Source organism: Oryza brachyantha, chromosome 8 (assembly GCF_000231095.2).
Source record: "Oryza brachyantha chromosome 8, ObraRS2, whole genome shotgun sequence".
NCBI classification, from domain to species: Eukaryota; Viridiplantae; Streptophyta; class Magnoliopsida; order Poales; family Poaceae; genus Oryza; species Oryza brachyantha.
The window spans coordinates 5394178-5412096 of record NC_023170.2 but is presented as its reverse complement, the minus strand read 5'-3'; the positions used below and the strand labels follow the sequence as shown (position 1 = coordinate 5412096).

At 36.3% G+C, this 17919-nt stretch overlaps 2 protein-coding genes across 2 annotated transcripts; both read right to left on the bottom strand.

Moving 5' to 3' along the window:
* Positions 1 to 2898: 2898 nt before the first annotated feature.
* Positions 2899 to 6569, bottom strand: LOC102719609. Its single transcript, XM_006659915.3, has 5 exons — positions 6136 to 6569; positions 5377 to 5532; positions 4289 to 4384; positions 3786 to 3906; positions 2899 to 3359 (listed from the first exon to the last, which is right to left on the bottom strand). Exons 1-5 carry the CDS (start codon positions 6454 to 6456, stop codon positions 3190 to 3192), a joined length of 864 nt encoding a protein of 287 aa, XP_006659978.2. The 5' UTR covers positions 6457 to 6569; the 3' UTR covers positions 2899 to 3189.
* A 7182-nt stretch (positions 6570 to 13751) lies between these two features.
* Positions 13752 to 16747, bottom strand: LOC102719318 (putative disease resistance protein At1g50180). The gene is given in 7 exon segments (XM_040526740.1): positions 13752 to 14065; positions 14438 to 15243; positions 15290 to 15449; positions 15516 to 15527; positions 15627 to 16094; positions 16097 to 16144; positions 16147 to 16747. Coding segments are annotated over 7 exon segments (2409 nt in total).
* Positions 16748 to 17919: the final 1172 nt, after the last annotated feature.

Genomic DNA, 17919 nt, shown 5'->3' with positions numbered 1-17919 from the left:
TTCACTAAAAATATTTTTGGATAATTAATAGGCTATAGGTAATTAGGTTAGGCTTACCACTCCCAAATGATTGTTAATTCTTTATCAATTTAATATTCATTACATTTTAGCTATAATGCCTTTTATGGCTGCCCATGATGACAAATATCCATTGTATCCGCCTTGAACAAGGATGCATCAATTTTTTTTATTATATGCCTTTTCCATTTTCCCAAAATTTTTATTTATATACTGCTTTAGTTATTTAAATATTTTTCTTTTAATCATTTCTTCTATTGTGGTGAATCTTATTCAAATTTTATGATATGTTCACAATCTAGGTAGTCCACTCACTTGTTTAAGTATACTTTATATGTAGAGTTTGTTAGAGGACCACTCTTCTTTTATATTTGCATAATATACAGACTATGAAGCTTTCTTATTTCTAACCCTCTTGTATTTTTGTATATATTCTTTTGCAATGGGCTCCATGTAGTAATTTGTCCCCAAATTTTTTCTAGCTTTGCTTAGTGCTTCATAAATATTTTAATATTTTTCATGATATTCATTCCATTAACTTTTCATCTATTTATTGGGCACTTATTTCTTCAATGATGTATAAACTCCTGGGAGCTTTCCATTAAACACCACATACATGGGCTTTCGTACTTAAGGGTCTTTTGTAACTGGCATTAATTCATTCAGAAGGTGAAAATATTCAACAAAGCTATTTAGTATCGTCTCTTTTATTATTGTTATATTGGTATAAAAAACATTCCTACACTTCATTAAAGATTAAGTGTTTTTGTTTAAATTTATAGTAATTTGGTGGCAATATTTTGAGCTTGTTGTCTAGTCTTCTCCAAAAGTGAAGAATTCAACTCTATTATAATTCATAGACTTCTGCATCCCTGCAAAATAGGTAAACCAGAGAGTAGATATCAGGTAAACAATTATCTTTTCCCTTAACACACTCAAATATAACAGTAATAATATCCTCAAATAAGTTCCACCTCCTATTGTAACTCTTTTTCGTATTAAGTAGGTCGTAATATCTGCATATTGCTTTGCCTTGTGTTCTTACTGTAAATTCTTACAAACCTAGATAAATCCCAAAAACATTATCACTTAATTATTGCAAGTATCTCCCGATCCTAAGTTATAGCTTTTAGAGATATAACTGCATATTTTCTCTTCTATTAGTAGATCTTTGTTTTAACACAGCACCCCAACCTTATTGAGATGCATCAGTTTCATTAATGAAATAGTTATTGTCTAACGGTGATTCCAAAGGTTTTAATCCTTTTACCCTTTTCTTTATTATTCTTACTAACCTAATGGTTATAGAATTAAAGATCTTTGGTCATCTTTCTTAATTTCAAATATAAATTTCCTGCTAGTTTTGCTAAATTGTCTATATGATTTCTAGCATAATTTACTATTTCTAAGAATTGTTGTTGTTTTTTTATCCTTCATGACATCAGTAAATTCTAAGATTTTCTTAGCGATATGCTCTTGCAAGTGTATTTTTCTTCATGACCAAGGAAATTGATTTTATCTTTACAAATTTCTAATGTTTCCTTAGATAAAATTAACCTGTTTTGTTCTACCTTTCTAAAAAATATTTCCAAATGAGCAATATGCTCCTGATATGTTTTTGAGAGTACTAGCATGTCGTTTATATAGACTAATACAAATCTTGATTTCATTAAATATATTATGCATTTTTCTTTCGAATAGGGTCGGTGCAGTTTTAAACCCTAATGGCATAACATGCCATTCATAATAACCTTGTGGGCAGGTGAATGCAGTCGAATCTATAGACTCTTCTGCTATTTTTACTCGCCCAAATTCATTTTACTTTGAATATCTGAATATCCTCCAATCTTTGGATTATTCTTTCATTATATTTTTATCAGGATTTCTCCTATTATCTGAATATTCTCCAATCTTCGGATTATACTCTCAATATATTTTAGACTTAATATCTCTATACCAATTTGGTACAAATGAATGTAATCCTATACACTCTATATTATATAAAAGTCATCTATATTTTCACTAAGCTCATCATCTATATTAGTATTTGATATAGAAAATCTAAAAAATATCATTGACAAACGTCTAAGTCTAAGAAATATCATTGACGAATGCGAGTTCTAAGAAATGCCATCGAGAAATGCCATCGCCGTTAGGACTCCGTCCATTTCCGCCGTTAAATACACTGATCACACTATAGCACTTAATGAAAAAAAGTTAGCGGAACCCTAACGGTGATGGTATTTCTTAGACAAATTCGTTTATACGATTGCATTTTTTAGAACTCACACTTGTCAATGGTATTTCTTAGAATTAAGTGTTTGTCCGTGGTATTTGTTAGATTTTCTCTTTCTGTAGGGTAACCGCTGGATTCATCAATGATCGACAAACTGTATTGTCATTATGATTTTACTTGTTACAGCTTACAAGTATTTTCTTGTATTATATTTTTAATTTATTTGAAATTGGTGGGTTTACCGTGCCATTTTCATTGCCATACCCCGGTGATAAACGCACATTAACGAGTGGTTTGGTTAACCCTGATGACACGTTCAAAAAGAAATGTTGTATACGAAAATATTATTCAAGAATTTTGAAAATGTCATCAAATCATGGGTTTTGTCATATGCTAAATTATTAGTACTACCTCCATCCTAGAAAGAATTTATTTTTTAGTTTCTTTGTTTAGCGTTTGACCATCCGTCTTATTTAAAAAATTTATACAGAACTCAAAAAATTAGTCACACGTAAAGTACTATTTATGTTTTGTCATCTAATAACAATAAAAATATTAATCATAAAAAATATTCAAATCAGATGAAGAGTCAAAAATTGCATGCAACAACTTAAAAAATAGACTTATTTTGGGACAGAGAGAGTAGTAATATTTGATCCTTGCAAATTATCATAGCTTTGTACTTTCTTCATAGTCCATAATTCTGTTCTGGTCCGATTGCTCAAAGAACAGGAGTTGTACTCTAGAATCTGAACGAACTGAGTAGCTTGTGCAGAACAAGCAAACAACACACGAGAAAGAGAGAAGGGATCATTTCACTTTGACATCAGTCACTTTTCTTAATCAATTTGACATCAGGAAGTGAAAAACAATATATGAATTAATATATATTATGGGAAGGACATAACTATAAACAATGATATTTACACGTAAAATCACACATGGTCTTTCTTCATATCGAGCCACAGAAGCAGCCTTCGAGGCCGCCCAAGGAACCTAGCCTTCCATGCAGGCTCCTCACTCTCATACACAAATCCACATTTGTTATACAACTTCTGTGCTGCTTCATTGTTGATGGCAACATGCACATACAAATCAGTTATACCTGCCAAAGTTTTTCACATACAAGCAAATTGAACATTGGTGAACGACATAGAAATAAGGGAAAAGCACTGGTGCTACTTTTATGGTCAATTAGCCCTCCTAAATCGCGGAAACATTTGGTACAACTCTGTCAACAGAAAGCAATCAGATGTCTTATTGTCTTGTGACTTGTGAGTAGCAGTTACTGTCTGTGTTTTGGATATTTCTGATTCAATAGTTAGAACAAGTCTGCTAATCGATGATTCAAGCTCATCAGAAATGAATAGGATTTTATAAAACTAACCGATTGAACGCTCAGTTTCTAAAAGGTATTGTTGTGCTGGATATTGACAAGTTAATTACCAATGCATTTGCCATGATAAGTATATATCATCATCAAAATAAATGAAAGCAAATGGGTTAAGCAAGCTAAGTGAAATAGATTTACCCCATTCACGAGCCAGTTTCTTAGACTTATCAACCAATGCATAACCCAATCCATTTCTTTGAAGCTCCTTAGCAACACAAACATTGCTCAGATAAGCCCTTGTATGGCTGGATTCATTTACCTATTCATGTGTATGACAAAAGACAATACTATAATTCTTTGAAAAATGAAAAAATGTTCTTTTAATTCATAAAAACCAGCATTTTGGATCATATTCTCACCTATGCAATAAAAATATCCAAGCATACCACAGGATATTCCAAATGCAACTCATATTTACTTGATAACGTAATGAGAAAATATGTAAGTAAAACAAGTGTGTGTCATCTGCACGCAAGTATTGAATATTTGAACTATAAATTAGCTAAGTATGCTTGAAACTAATAGAAACTCAATTGATTAAAGCAAAGCAATTAATTTAAGTTACAACATTAATCAATATTCATCCTTAGTTCCATGATTTTTTTACTAGAATATAATTCAAAAGAAATAAACAACCTTACCCCAGGCCTCTTTCCAGTGAGTTCATCTGGCAGCCAAAGACACTGATTAAGGTCTAAACTACCAACTACAATTCTTTCTTCTCCATCTTCCATAAACTGAAAGTGCAAATGAAATATAACAAGACATCAGGTTTCAGTGGAAAATTCTAGCATCCACGGATTATCCTGTTAGAAATGAGTACTAGATGCATATGTGCTCTAAAAACAACATCTGGGCCAAGAGAGGTGAAGTTGCAAAAAGTCACACAATGAAGAATAAATAACAAGAGAGGTGAAGTTGCGTTGTATCCGCGAGTAGTCCGCATGCTGTAACCGCTTGGGGGGGGGGGGGGGGGTGGCCTCCATCTCTCCGACTGTGAGACACCTCACGGCACCCTTGTAAAACTTCTGTAAATTCTCCTCTTAATGAAATTTGGTTGGCCTTTCTTTCGGCTAACCCAGCAAAAACAAGTACCACCATACTATTGTGAGAAAGAAAAAGTATTGCCAAACTCCACAGCACAAATTTGGCATTTTCAATGCTCTGTTTTTGTGATAAAAATGAATTACAGTGACCCCAGGAAATATCCTTTCCCAAATGTCTTCCTGTTGTAAGCTTGGGCCATAGGGGCCCCGGGCTGTGCATGTTCCCACGCTGTTCATGCAAACAGAACTTACACCCTTCAGTTAGATTCCTTACTTAAGTATAAGACTAATATTAGTTTGGTTTGTTATCTATTTTGGCATATTTTCTCAACAGTTAAACCATCCTATTTATATGTATAACTACAAGGTTGCCAACTAGACCCCTTTCCATTAAGAATGAACAAAGTCTTATACCAGGTCTCTTCTCTTCTTCAGCCAAGCCTCAGATCTAGATTGAACCCTATCAATGTCTAGATTAGGGCGAGTCCCCTACTCTCAGTTCTCAGAAGAGCCATATGCAATGTACAAAACACATGCCACATAACACTTCTTTGTTTTAAGTATTATATACAAATGGAATACATGAAAATTCCTTCATCACTGTATACTTTAGTTACATTAAACGGAGAAGAGTTTTGTGCAAAAAAAAAATCAATTTGATGGCATGATATATAACATTATACCTTACATGTAGAGCAAAGCTCCTCTGCCGATGCCAAGGAAGGCAGCAGTGGGACTGTCCCATTTATACATGAAACTCTTTGAAAATTGATCATCTTCCCAGAAATTCGATCTTGCAATGCTTCATACTCCCGGTCTGCCAGAGATTTTCTGAGATCCTAATAGAACTTAAGATGGTTCACAGCTGAGCCCAGGTAAAACAAGGAAAAAGAAAGACACTGGGATTAAAGAAGGAAGTTTTATTAAAAATGCTTTATGATTCATACAAATGTGGCATTATTTTGCAACTAAAATGGTCATTTACATATACTGACAGTTAAATGTACTCATTCAAAAGGAGTGGTTTCGAACAAACATAAAAACCAAACAAAAAAGACAATGGCCCATGTCCAAATTATATTTCTCAATCATCAATGGTGCATTTGCATCTTGTGCAAAAGATAGAGTTGAATGGCATAATAACTAGGGAAACTGTGTTCTATTGCCTGATCTGCTCATGATTGGGAATTGAGGAGCTAATTCGTTACTTGTAACTTATTCCCTGCTACCCAAATCTAACATAACTCAAAGAAAGTCAGAATGCTTGCAAAAGTGGTATACTTTGTTAATCGCAAACCACAATGCTGTGTAATATTCTTATGCAATATCTTCTCATCACTATTCAGAGACAGTGGAAAAAATCTCGCCAAATTTGCGGCCGCCTCGGCCATCCCACCTAGCAAACGATCGAGCAGGAAAGGGAATCAAATCAAATCAATCACCTCGGCGCCGTAGGAGTCGGTGGCGTACTCGTAGAACGTGCGGATGCGGAGGCGCACGGCGGCGCGGAGCTCGTCGAGCGTCACGAACTCCCGCACGGCCACCCCGGCGGCGCCGCCGGGGCCGCCCCCCTCCAGCACCAGCGCTCCGTCTCCACCGGTGGCGGTGGCGGTGGCCGCGGCGGCTGCGAAGCGGCACCCGCGGAGGCGCCGCCGCGGATGGGTCTGGCGGGCGGCGGGCGACGGGAGGGGCGTCGCCTGGGCGTGGGCGTGGTGGAACGGGGAGGGCGCCGGCGGCGGCAGCAGCCGCGACGCGGACGCCATGGTGGTGGCGGCGGTGGTGGTGGTGGGTGGGGTTCAACGGCTCAGGGAGAGCGGAGGCGTCTCCGCCACAGCTGCCGCTGTTGCTGCCGGCTAAAATAACCAACTAACGGACTAGTTTGCTAACGACTCGAGCGGAGCTGCTGCTAAGCTGGGCTATCATATATACTACTATCTTTACTTATTCAAAAAAATTATAAAAATATCATTTATTTTACTTATGACTTTATTATCAAAAGAATTTGAAGCATGATTTGTCATTTTTTTATATTTGTACTAAATTTTTAAGAAGACGAATGATCAAACGTTAAAAAAAAATCAAACATCTTATATTATGTAACGGAGGTAGCAGTTAAATACCCGTGCTTTGCTACAGATTTAATAATGTGTTATCAAATTTTCTTATATGAAATGGTCACCTTAATTTAAATTTATATGTAGATATCGATCTATATTTAACTGGTTTTTAATATTAAGAAATTTGAGAGTTAAATTGTAAAACTGTAGTGAGGGTACCACTACTTCTTTTATAGGAGTATAGGTTGCTTCCACATTTTAATTTATTTGATAAGGTTAACTTTTGAATCCATTGTTCATCTTATTTAAAAAATATATAATTATTAGTTATTCTGTTGTTATTGATTTACTAGTAAATATATTTTAAAAATGATTTATAATTTTATATATTTACATAAAAAATTGAATAAGACAAATAGTCAAACGTATACCCGAAAGTCAACGACGTCAAACGAATCAACGATGTATATATATATATTAAAATTTAGTTCTAACATAATATTGATTTTTGAAATTTTATGATCAGCTTAAACAATTCTCAACAATGAATATTTTTGATAGAAAGGAGTGCTGCTCAATAGTATGTAGCATTACTTTTCCATCATCAATCTGTTTACAATTACCCTGAATCACGCTTCCTTCAATTTTTTTTTAACTCATGCACTTTATTTGGTATAAAGAAAAATACACATATCATGAGTATTCCTTAACACCAAGAATTAAACTACAAGTAGCTATAGACTTTATTTAGCAAGGTGGACCCTTGAAGATGGCCAAATTAACCTAAGCTCAAAACTTTTACAACAAAGAACTTCAGAAGATCCAAGAAAAAGTAATTAGGCCCTTCGCTGTTTCTCCGCCTAGACGAAGATACCTATGGCGATGACGATGATTTGATGACCACAAGTAGCTATAGATGAACGCCAAGAAGAAAACCCAAACGGGCCTCTAATGGAGGTTGAAGCTTCATTGACTGCAATAAGAAAGTTCAGCCACACCTTGAAGATCCATCTCCGTAGACAAAGAAGGTCGACGTTCTTGTCGATGTATCGCTAGAGATGAAGCTGAAGGCCAGCATAACCTGCTAAAAGCAAACTTGTAGCACATCCAGTTTGAAGACGCCATGGAAAAACTCGAAGCTACCACCACGAGAGATCAACAATCATGGTTTTGCACCGAAACAAGAGGACACGACGCCGGTAACCTCTTGAGCTTCACAGAAAAAAAAACATAAACAAAGCAAAATAATTAACCCTACTACGGGATATACTGACTACCTAGACCCCCTCCTAGCCCCGGTGATGGAAGCCGCTAGAATTGGAGGGGAAAGAGGGCTAGACGAACTCCGCTCTTCCTCTAGCCTGTCACGAGCTCGGGCACGCGGGCGAGCCGGTAGCGCCGGCGGCACGGCGTACGGGCGCTCAGGCTGTGGGCGGCGGAACGACTCGCCTTGCTGCCTCTGCCTCCGCCTCCGCCTCCGCCCCTCTACCAGAGACTTCGAGATGAAGCTCTACTTATCTACCCACGCTTCCTTCCTTAATGCACATTTTGTTCTTCTTAAACTTAATCTCTGTTAATCCAATATATATTTATTTTTGAATGGAGGAAGTATTCTACATATACATATGACAGAACACGAATTTTTTAAACGAGCGAACTGAAAAATGCGGATGGTTTAACTAAACTATTGGAAAACTATGTAGTTAAAATGGTGTGTATATATATATATACACACCAAACGTGTCATGTTTTATGAGAACTACGCACGTATTGTAAAACTATAGATTTATTAAAAACAATTACCCCAGTGCTATATATTTTAGAGTTCAAATTACTACTATTACTACTTATAAATATTGTGGTTTGATGATTTATGTAGTTTATGAACCCATAGTTTTGTTAATCTGTAGTTTTGTGATCTTACATTTAAATATGTAGTTTTATGATAAATTAGATGCTAAATTTGTATTTTGTGATAGAACATCTTAAATATCTAGTTTAGTTTTATGGTAGTTTTATTAAAGTACAGATATATTTATGAAATTTACTCTTTAAAATCGATGGACCATAACACCAAAACTAGAATCTGAAACACCGTTAGGGCCAAGTTCACAGCCGCGCCATCTACCTTCTGACGATAGGCCAGCTTCCAGGCAGTGTGGTACTTGTGTTTCAAACAAATTCTCATGCTTTAAAGTTATGTACCTTCAAATTACTTGCGCAATGAGGCAAGTATCTATTTTAGATGCCATGTTTCTTTCCTTTTACTTTTGTTAAAGTGGGATGCCATTGGCATGTGCAAATGAACTTTACTTGAAGGGAAGGGAACACATAATACTAGAAGCATTCAACCAGTAGGTGCTAAGGCCGTGTTCATCTGAGACACACGGAAAACATGATAATAGATTAGTACATGATTAATTAATTATTAAAAAAATATAAAATAGATTAATATAATTTTTTAAAACAACTTTTTTATCGAAATTTTTTGCAAAAAATATACCGTTTAGCAGTTCAGTAAGTGTGCACGTGGAAAACGAGGGGGATAAATTAACTTATAGGGGACAACGAAAGCGGTCTAAGGGTATCAATGTATCATCAATGTTTATGTCATTGGCACGATGGTTAAAGCAAGAAAGATATTAATATGGGTCCCACATCTATATGTGAAATCCTAATTTTACCTCTAGCAAATAAACTAGCTGTCATGTGCATGTATTTATTTTATTATTTTATTTCTTAAGTTAAAGCTCTAAGCTTAACGTCACTTTTTGCCACCATTGTTTTACTACTAAAGTTCACGATGTATATTTCTAGCCATAAGGGCTTATGGCTCGTTCTTATGCCACATTGTGCTTGCCCATACACGTACAACTGCCTACGGAATGTGTTCACAAATATTTTATTTTAAGATAAAATTTAATTAAACTTTTAAAATTTTGACCATAAATTTTATATTGGGATAAGTCTATACATAAAATTTAATAAGCCATCATATTATAATAGTATGTGTTGAGGTAAATTTATTTTTATTAAACTAAATATTTGAGAAATTAATAATGGTCGAATATGAGAGTTTGACCTAATTTTACCCTACACAGCAAATATTTGCAAACAGTATATGGTACTAGTACGGTATTACCATTGAAATGGATTTTGTCATAATTAAGCCAACATGCATGCGTACTGAGCGCAGGAGAATAACTAATTCTATGGTATAATATGAAATAAGTAGAACCAATCTCTTCTTCTTAAATCCAGTCTCGTAAAAATGAGCTAAATTTATTTATATTACCACCCTTTACTACTGGTAGTTGAACAACTTTAGGACTTATAATTCAATGGTTTGGATCATTCTTCTAGGTCATTTATTGGCTTTGGGTTTGGTTTATAACCGAAATGTAAACTTTCGACCTTAAATTTAAAATTGATTTTAAGAGTTTTTCATCGATGTTTATTTTTAAGCTTTAAATTTTAGATCGCTACGATAAACACGCATATAAAAGTTTTCGGCCCCCACCGTGCATCCCTGCCACCGTCAAGCCGGCTGCCCCGGCGGCGGCGGCGACTGCTACCGTCGACCGCACCTCCGCCTCCGCCCCAACTAAGGGCCAGCGAACGACAGAAACAGACAGGGAATGGGAGGCAGCAGGGGAAGGAAGAGACTGCAAGCGCAGGAAGCCTCCACACCAAAGAGAGCACCTCCGCGGCTCCGCCGTACCGCCATCGTTAAGAGGAGAAGAAAAATACAAAGCCCAAGGGCATTTTCGACACAAAAAAGAAGGTAAATCATTAGCCCTATATTAAAGAAAATGGCAAAGTATCAAACTGCCCTCCGTTGAGGATGGTGTTTCAGCCAAGCCCATTTTATTAATTGTATTATGACGAAGCCATTTTTATGCGATGATAGATATGTAGTTTTCTCCAACGCGAGAGGAAAAAGAGGGTGGAGATGGCTTTTGGTCTCCGCGCCGTCCACCAACTCATCCCTCCATGGACATGACTCCATCGATCGGATCTAGCAAACCGGAGCTCGTGTGCATCTGATCGAGCAACTCGATAGATGACTGATAGGCTCGTAGAGACAAAGCTCGCGCCTAGGACTCAGACGCCTCTAGATCCGTTGGATAGGAAGATGGTTCCACTTCTACAAGGAGCATGACATCGAGGAGAAGGCCGCACATCCATGGCATTGGGCCTGTTTAGGGAGCTTCTTCCCGCTGTAGTTTTTTTTTTAAAGCTGCTTCTGCCAGAAACTGTCATAAACGGTCCACAGCTTCTGAGTTACAGATTCTAAAAAATGAACGAAGAATCCAAAAGCTGGAGAAACTGGGTTATGAGTTTTTCCAGATTCTTAGAAACTAGCTATCAAGCAGCTGCTTATCAGAATCTAAACTTCCTCCAACATGTCCATGGTCACCGTAGCGGCCATGTTCCTAGTTCAGACCAGACACGTACGGGCATGCGCGGTTGTCCCTCTAATCACCATCTGCTAACGTTGAGTGTGATGTTGCATCTCTTCTTGTCTGTTACTAGTCCAACTGAATTAGCAAGTTCCACTTCTTAATTATGTTTTTTTTATTTTGTTTGACTTTGACAATGGTGTTCTGAGCTCATGTATTCACCACCACCTGCACTCGCTCTCTAGACTTCGGACTTTATAACATATCATTATTTTGCAATTTTTTTCTCTTTTGGTTTTTGACATGGCCAGCCAAACTGCTTCAATGAATTTCTGAAATGCAGGAAAATTTTGCTTGTTTTTTTATTCTGGTATTTTGTTGGACTAGATATTTCTTGTTCAGTTTGCAAGGAAACTCTTGATTTTGTTGAAGTTTTCTGGATGTGATATGCTAGCAGTTTTCTGGTTCAGCACAACAGCGGGCACGGATTATTCTGAAGTTTCTAACCAGATTGGTTCCTTCCTTAGTCCATACTGAGTTCACACCGGATTTATTCAAAATGTTTAATGCTACTATTTATCTTTTTCTAGCACCTCGGAATAAAAAAAAATCATATCCTGAGTGTTTCTGTTGACATGCACAAAATCTGAGATATATTCATGACGTATGGTATGTTTAAAGCATGTGTACAAGCATAATTGTATTCCAGTTTGAAATATGTCTAGACAAAATTGATACATGTTGCAAGTGTGTAAAGAAAAATGAGATATGTCCTAACTCATAACCATGTATTGATATTTTCCATGTGTGAATATTAGTGTTTGAGATATGTCCCTCTGTAATACCTCTGTTCCAAAGTAAGTGCACTTGCACTTACTTTGAGATGGAGGGAATATATATTCCTTCAGATTTGAGATGTTGGGCATAAGAATTTGAATTTGGGATATGTTTTAATATATCATTATATCTAGTATGTCATGTGTGAAATTTGTTTAGAAAATGACATATGTGGAATGGCTTACAAATTTTTAAATATGTTCCTGAACAAATGCCAAATTTAGAACTTGAGACATGTCTACATTTTTTAAGATATGTTTCTGATTATATGTCTATATCACAGAATAAGTATCATCGCATGGATTCAAAACACAACTTAAAAATGTATCGAATTTACACACGTACATATTTCCTATAAAAAGATGTCCACCTTACAATATTATTGCAAGGCATACTTGTATTGATCGACTCATTATGCACGGCAGAGTTATTCATGAAGATCAAGACCAAACATATCACAACTTCAAGAGATTTATAGGAATTCAAGACGGAACATCTCCACACTAACTGGGCAACTCTCCGGTGCATACTTAGACAAATGGTATTTTTGTAATTTGTTAATTTAGCAGTATTTTGTAATTTTGCTTTTTGCAATAAAGATCACAATAAAAAGGACAATATTATCCCTTTAAATTTCTACTACATATAGTATTGTTGGTAGTATAATTTAATCGCAACCGTTGGATAAAAATAGATCAACAGAAAAGATTAAATTCTACTACCAGTAAAATACACCAGAGTCCGCCACTATTGTAAAATGTTCTAGAGAACTTGATGGTGTCTCTGAGCATCCGAGGTAGAGTTTAGTGTAGTATCTAGACAAACATTTTTTTTAAGTTCTATTTAGTGGGTTTCAACTGTAGTTACTTCCACTACGCTACAAGGGATTGTTGACTTCTCAATAAGAGGGTCCACCTGAGGAATGAACCATCGTCATGTAATCCACCTCAAAAGCAGAATATTTGGTTTGCCGCGATCTCTTCACTTCATATTCTTTCTCTGAAAAAATGGATTACATTGTTAATTGTCAATTTAATTATTTTAGAGATCATATTAATTTGTGAAACATGCAGACATATGCATCCAACAGTTTTATTGTTACTATTCCATCACAAAAATCACAAACTAACCTGCATAAACATAAACTTCCACGAAATCTTTGATTATGTAGCTACTATGCTGTTCACATGACGTTACTAGCTCCTCATTATGCATGCATGTGGGGTTGTGTGTGTTGGGGGTGCATGTGTTGTGCGGAGATTACAGGCTCTGTGGATATCCTTACACAGTCATGGTACAGTGCACAATTTAGTGGTTGCAAACTTTAAAAAAAAAGACATGATTAGGTTTACATATATTAGCATCGATTTTGTGACACTAAACATTATGGAAGAAATAGAACAGGTAGCTTATATTTGACCTAGAAGTAAACAAAAGTTGGCCATGTACTCTCTAATGTACAACGTGATGATCGGTTCTTTCGTAAATGTTGATGGATAATGCTTCTAGGGAATGGTATTCTTTTTGTTAAATGTAAAAGGGCCAACTACTTATCATAATACTGATTACTAAACATAATGGAATCTAAATGATGCAATCAATCAAGACAAGAAGTTGTGCTATAATGATTCAAGATTAAATTAAATAACCATGGTCCATACCTTGTGATAATTTTGTCATGAAATTGGGCATCTCTCGATCCCTACGCCATGTGTAGACATCTAGATCTTCACGGTGAAGACGGAGACGTTGGTCACGCAGCTAAGGCACCCACTGTGAAGACATCCCTTGCATATCTTTGGTCTTCAGCAGTAGACCTAAATTATTCAAATCATCAACGATGCACAAATTTGGGCAAACACCAACATACAACTTTCTCAAATGTGGAAGATTTGAGACCCTCTCAAGGCCTTCACATCGACGAACTGAAAGACAATCTGAAAGGAATGGAAGGTCCTCCACCACCCTCAAGCGGTTTGCTCCTCTTATATGGAGCTCCTTGAATCTAGTGGCTGCTTGTCCAAGTTGTTGTGGGAGGGCCCTTAGCTTGGGGCAGCCATAAATGTACAACTTCTCTAGACAAGGTAGAAGCTACAACTTTGGAGGTGGAGATTTTCCTTTTTGCCTCACATTATCCCCATCTTGTTCCCCATCTTGAATTGGTGTAGCTTCTTCGACAAAGGACCACTCCTCCTAGTTGGACATATCAGTGATGACTAGACATTCAAGCTTGGGGAAAGCAATTACCTCTACGGATTCTGGATTATCCACTCCAAAGCCAAGAACTTATGATCCGATCTTTGCAATGTTTGTCCCCAAAATTTTCAGATATTTCAAGTAAGGTAGACGCCCAATTGGTGGAAGATGCATGCAAGATTTGCATCCTAAGAGTTCTAGGTGTTTTAGCGAAGACAAAATGGTACTGTTAAGCCAAGAGGGATACCTACGACCAAAGAACTTCACAATAGATAGATCTTCCAGGTTGCGCGGAGGGGTCAGTTGTTCAAATATCATCTCATTATTGATAACTTCTCCATCAGAATGCACTTCATTAGTCAATCCATTGCAGCAAAGATACAAAACTTTAAGATGCCTCTTGGATGTTAGCAATAAATCTGTACCAGAAAAGAGAGTTGCTCTTTCCAATTTGATCATATCAAGGCGCCTCAGTTGTGAAAGAGGGCCCAACTCGTCCATGTTCCATCCATCTTGTCTTTTAGTATTCCCACTTCCACCACCAATAGAAAATCCTCCTAAATCATTTAGGAATTTCAACCCGCTTATCCACTTTGTAACCTCATTTATTGGTGTATGGGAAAGACCAAGACGCCTTAAATTACACAATTGAGTAATCGCCATAGGGAGTCTATGTAAAGCAACACACCGATCCAAGTTTAGTATTTGCAGGTTTTTCAGTGAACCGATGGACTCTGGGAGGCAATATATGTTAGTGTTATCAAGATCAAGTAATCTTAGATGGATCAAATCACCAATACAATGTGGAATTTTTTCTATTGGAGAACCAGTCAGGTTTAAAACTCTAAGGCATGGAAATCTGTTTAAAATTGTATTTTCAACTACTGATGATTTGTTGCATTGAATATTCAAAGTCCTTGCTCTTGTGTGTTCCTTGTCCACATGAGAGAACACCGTAGAATCATTCTTAGTATAAATTGAAGCACGTCGTAATTTGGACAATGTTTTAGCCTCCAATGCTTGTGGTTCTCCGTAAAAAAATTTCATCTCCTGATAAATGCAATGCTAGTTGCTTTAGAAGATCATGAATTGTGCACATAATATTGTTAAAATATGTACGCTCTGGTTGAAGGAGATTCCTATATATTAACTCATAGTAATATTCTTCGGCTGTATCTTCTAGAAGTTGTCCTTCTTGCTCTTCCACAAAACCTTCAGCAATCCAATACCCGATAAGATCATCACAAAGGATGAACCAATCTTCTGGATGCAAGGCACAATAAAGAAAACATCGTTTCAAATGGTGTGGTAGCTCTTCGAATTCGTAACTCAGATATAATGCTCCACTTAGGTCAATAGGAAGCTTTCTCATAGACCAAGCACTTCTATTTATAAACTTTGTCCACTCGTTCTTAGATTTATCTTTAGAGCATAGAGCACTAGCAATAACCTTGATTGCAAGAGGAAGGCGGCCACATTTATGAACAATCTCTATCCCTATATTTTTCAAATATTCAACTTCTTTCTCTTCAATATTCATACTCTTCCAAAGAAGTTCCCATCCTACGGATGACGACATTGGTTCAACCCGATGCATATATTCTACACCAATTGCACATGCAATTGTTTCTTGTCGAGTAGTTATTACTATGATTGCAGTTGCAACACTAAGCAATGGAGTTCTCAGTAGATGGGTCCACACCTCAGGCTTCCAAACATCATCCAAAACTAGAAATAAACTTGAACCTTTAACGGTTTCTGCAAGCTTGCTCTTTAGCTCTGTGACAGTTCCTCCTTGCTCTTGATACACTACAAAATTTCGAAGAATTTCTTTCAAAAGGTCTACTTCAGAGTAATCCTGGGTAACACAAATCCATGCTCGTTTGCTAAAGATTTCTACTATTTGTGATTGTTATAAACGATTTGAGCCACCGTTGTTTTTCCGATTCCTCCAGTTCAACAATAGCAAGCTTGTATAGCTTTTTATCCTTGTGTGCAAGCACTTGTTGCACCAATCTTGTGCAAGCATGAGAAGTTTCCTTGCCAACTAGATTAGGTTCCATAAGGTGGCATGTTTTCATTGGTTTCACTGCTGAAACTATCACCGTAGGCTGCATATTTTGGAGCTTTAAATAGCGTTTGCCCATCTTTAAAATCTTCTCAAGTTCAGAGTTGAAGTTTTTTATTCGAATTGCAATCTCATGACGCCTACGGATATTAGGAATGCAGGAGAGAACATTATTAAAACCAGCACATCTAGTGAAGTTTATCGATGATGAAGATGGCAATGAAGGATTCTGTGCTAGCAACTTGCTTCCTTCAAAACTAGCCAAGTCCATAATATCTTCAGCTTCATACATAGCATCTTTCAATTCACCAAGCCAATCGTTAACTTTTGACTCTTCGAACCTCCTTTGCTCAGCACTATTAAGAAAACATTGCAATTGGGCCATTGTTCGTCCGAGTGTTCTAAGCTCTTCTTTTATGCCTAAAATAAGAATTGCTTCCTCCATAACGATATTGTGCAACTTTCTGACACATGATCCAACCAGAGACTCCATAAGAAAACTTGCCGAGGGAGAGATCCAATAGGAGCAGCAAGTGACTTGTATTGAGGATAGAAAACCTGCAGGGTAGTAACAGATACAAATATTGTGTTAAGGACGGTTCAAGAGTAAGTAACATTTAGTACGATTTGCACATACTAAAACTGGACTTTTTTTATGGTGCTCCATCTTTGTTTTAGACCATGCACAGAATGTTGATCCAACAAATAGTATTTTTCTTACCTCTAACGAGGTAAGAGATCATAAATTAGGAAAAAGCCATTTTTTCAACCTGCTATCAAAATATCATTACATATAATGTGAGTAATTAATGTAAAAGTTGCCATAACATGCCTTGCCATATTATCGAATTTGAATAATAATGCTCAAAGAAACTGAATTTAAATTTTGAGTATCATATGTATTACAAACTACACAGAAATATTTAGAACTGTGATTAAATCATGTAGATTTCAAGGCATATAATGAATATTTTGAAATGTTCCTAAATATTATATGTATTTGATTTCATTTCATTTAACCCGATTTGGTATTTTAAAACATCAGCTATATGTTTTATAAAAAAACATAAATTTGTTGTAATAATTTTCAACATCTTAATTCATACTTTATCCTTCATTTCTAAGGAACTTTCAAAAGAAATAATATTGGAGTCATCCAAGGACATACATGTAGGTCCATTCTACATACCAGTCAAAGTTGAGTTTAACCAAACCCATAATTTTGTCATGGTTAATCTGGAAGGAGAATTATATGTACTAATGATTCCCTATTGATCAGAAATTCTTTATACGAGTTAAAGAATATATTATCACTATATAAAACTAATAAATATTCAAAGGCTAGGCTTCATCCTTAGCTCTTGGCAATCTATAGGTAAGAAGGAGCACCTTTAAATTGTTCACTAAAACTTGATTTATTATTGCTAGTCAACAAACCGGTGTGATGTAACTACAAATGTGGTTTTTGCTTTGTAGTGCTTTTTGCCCCCGATACGCGAAACCACAAATTTTAGTACTAATTTATAGTATCCTAATAGTTACCAAAATTTACACTATAGAATATTATACCTCCTAGTTAGTACTTCCTAAAAAACTACGAAGGTCTTAGTATCATGCATGTACTCCCTATAATATGTTTTGGTATTACCTAGAATTATTTATGGA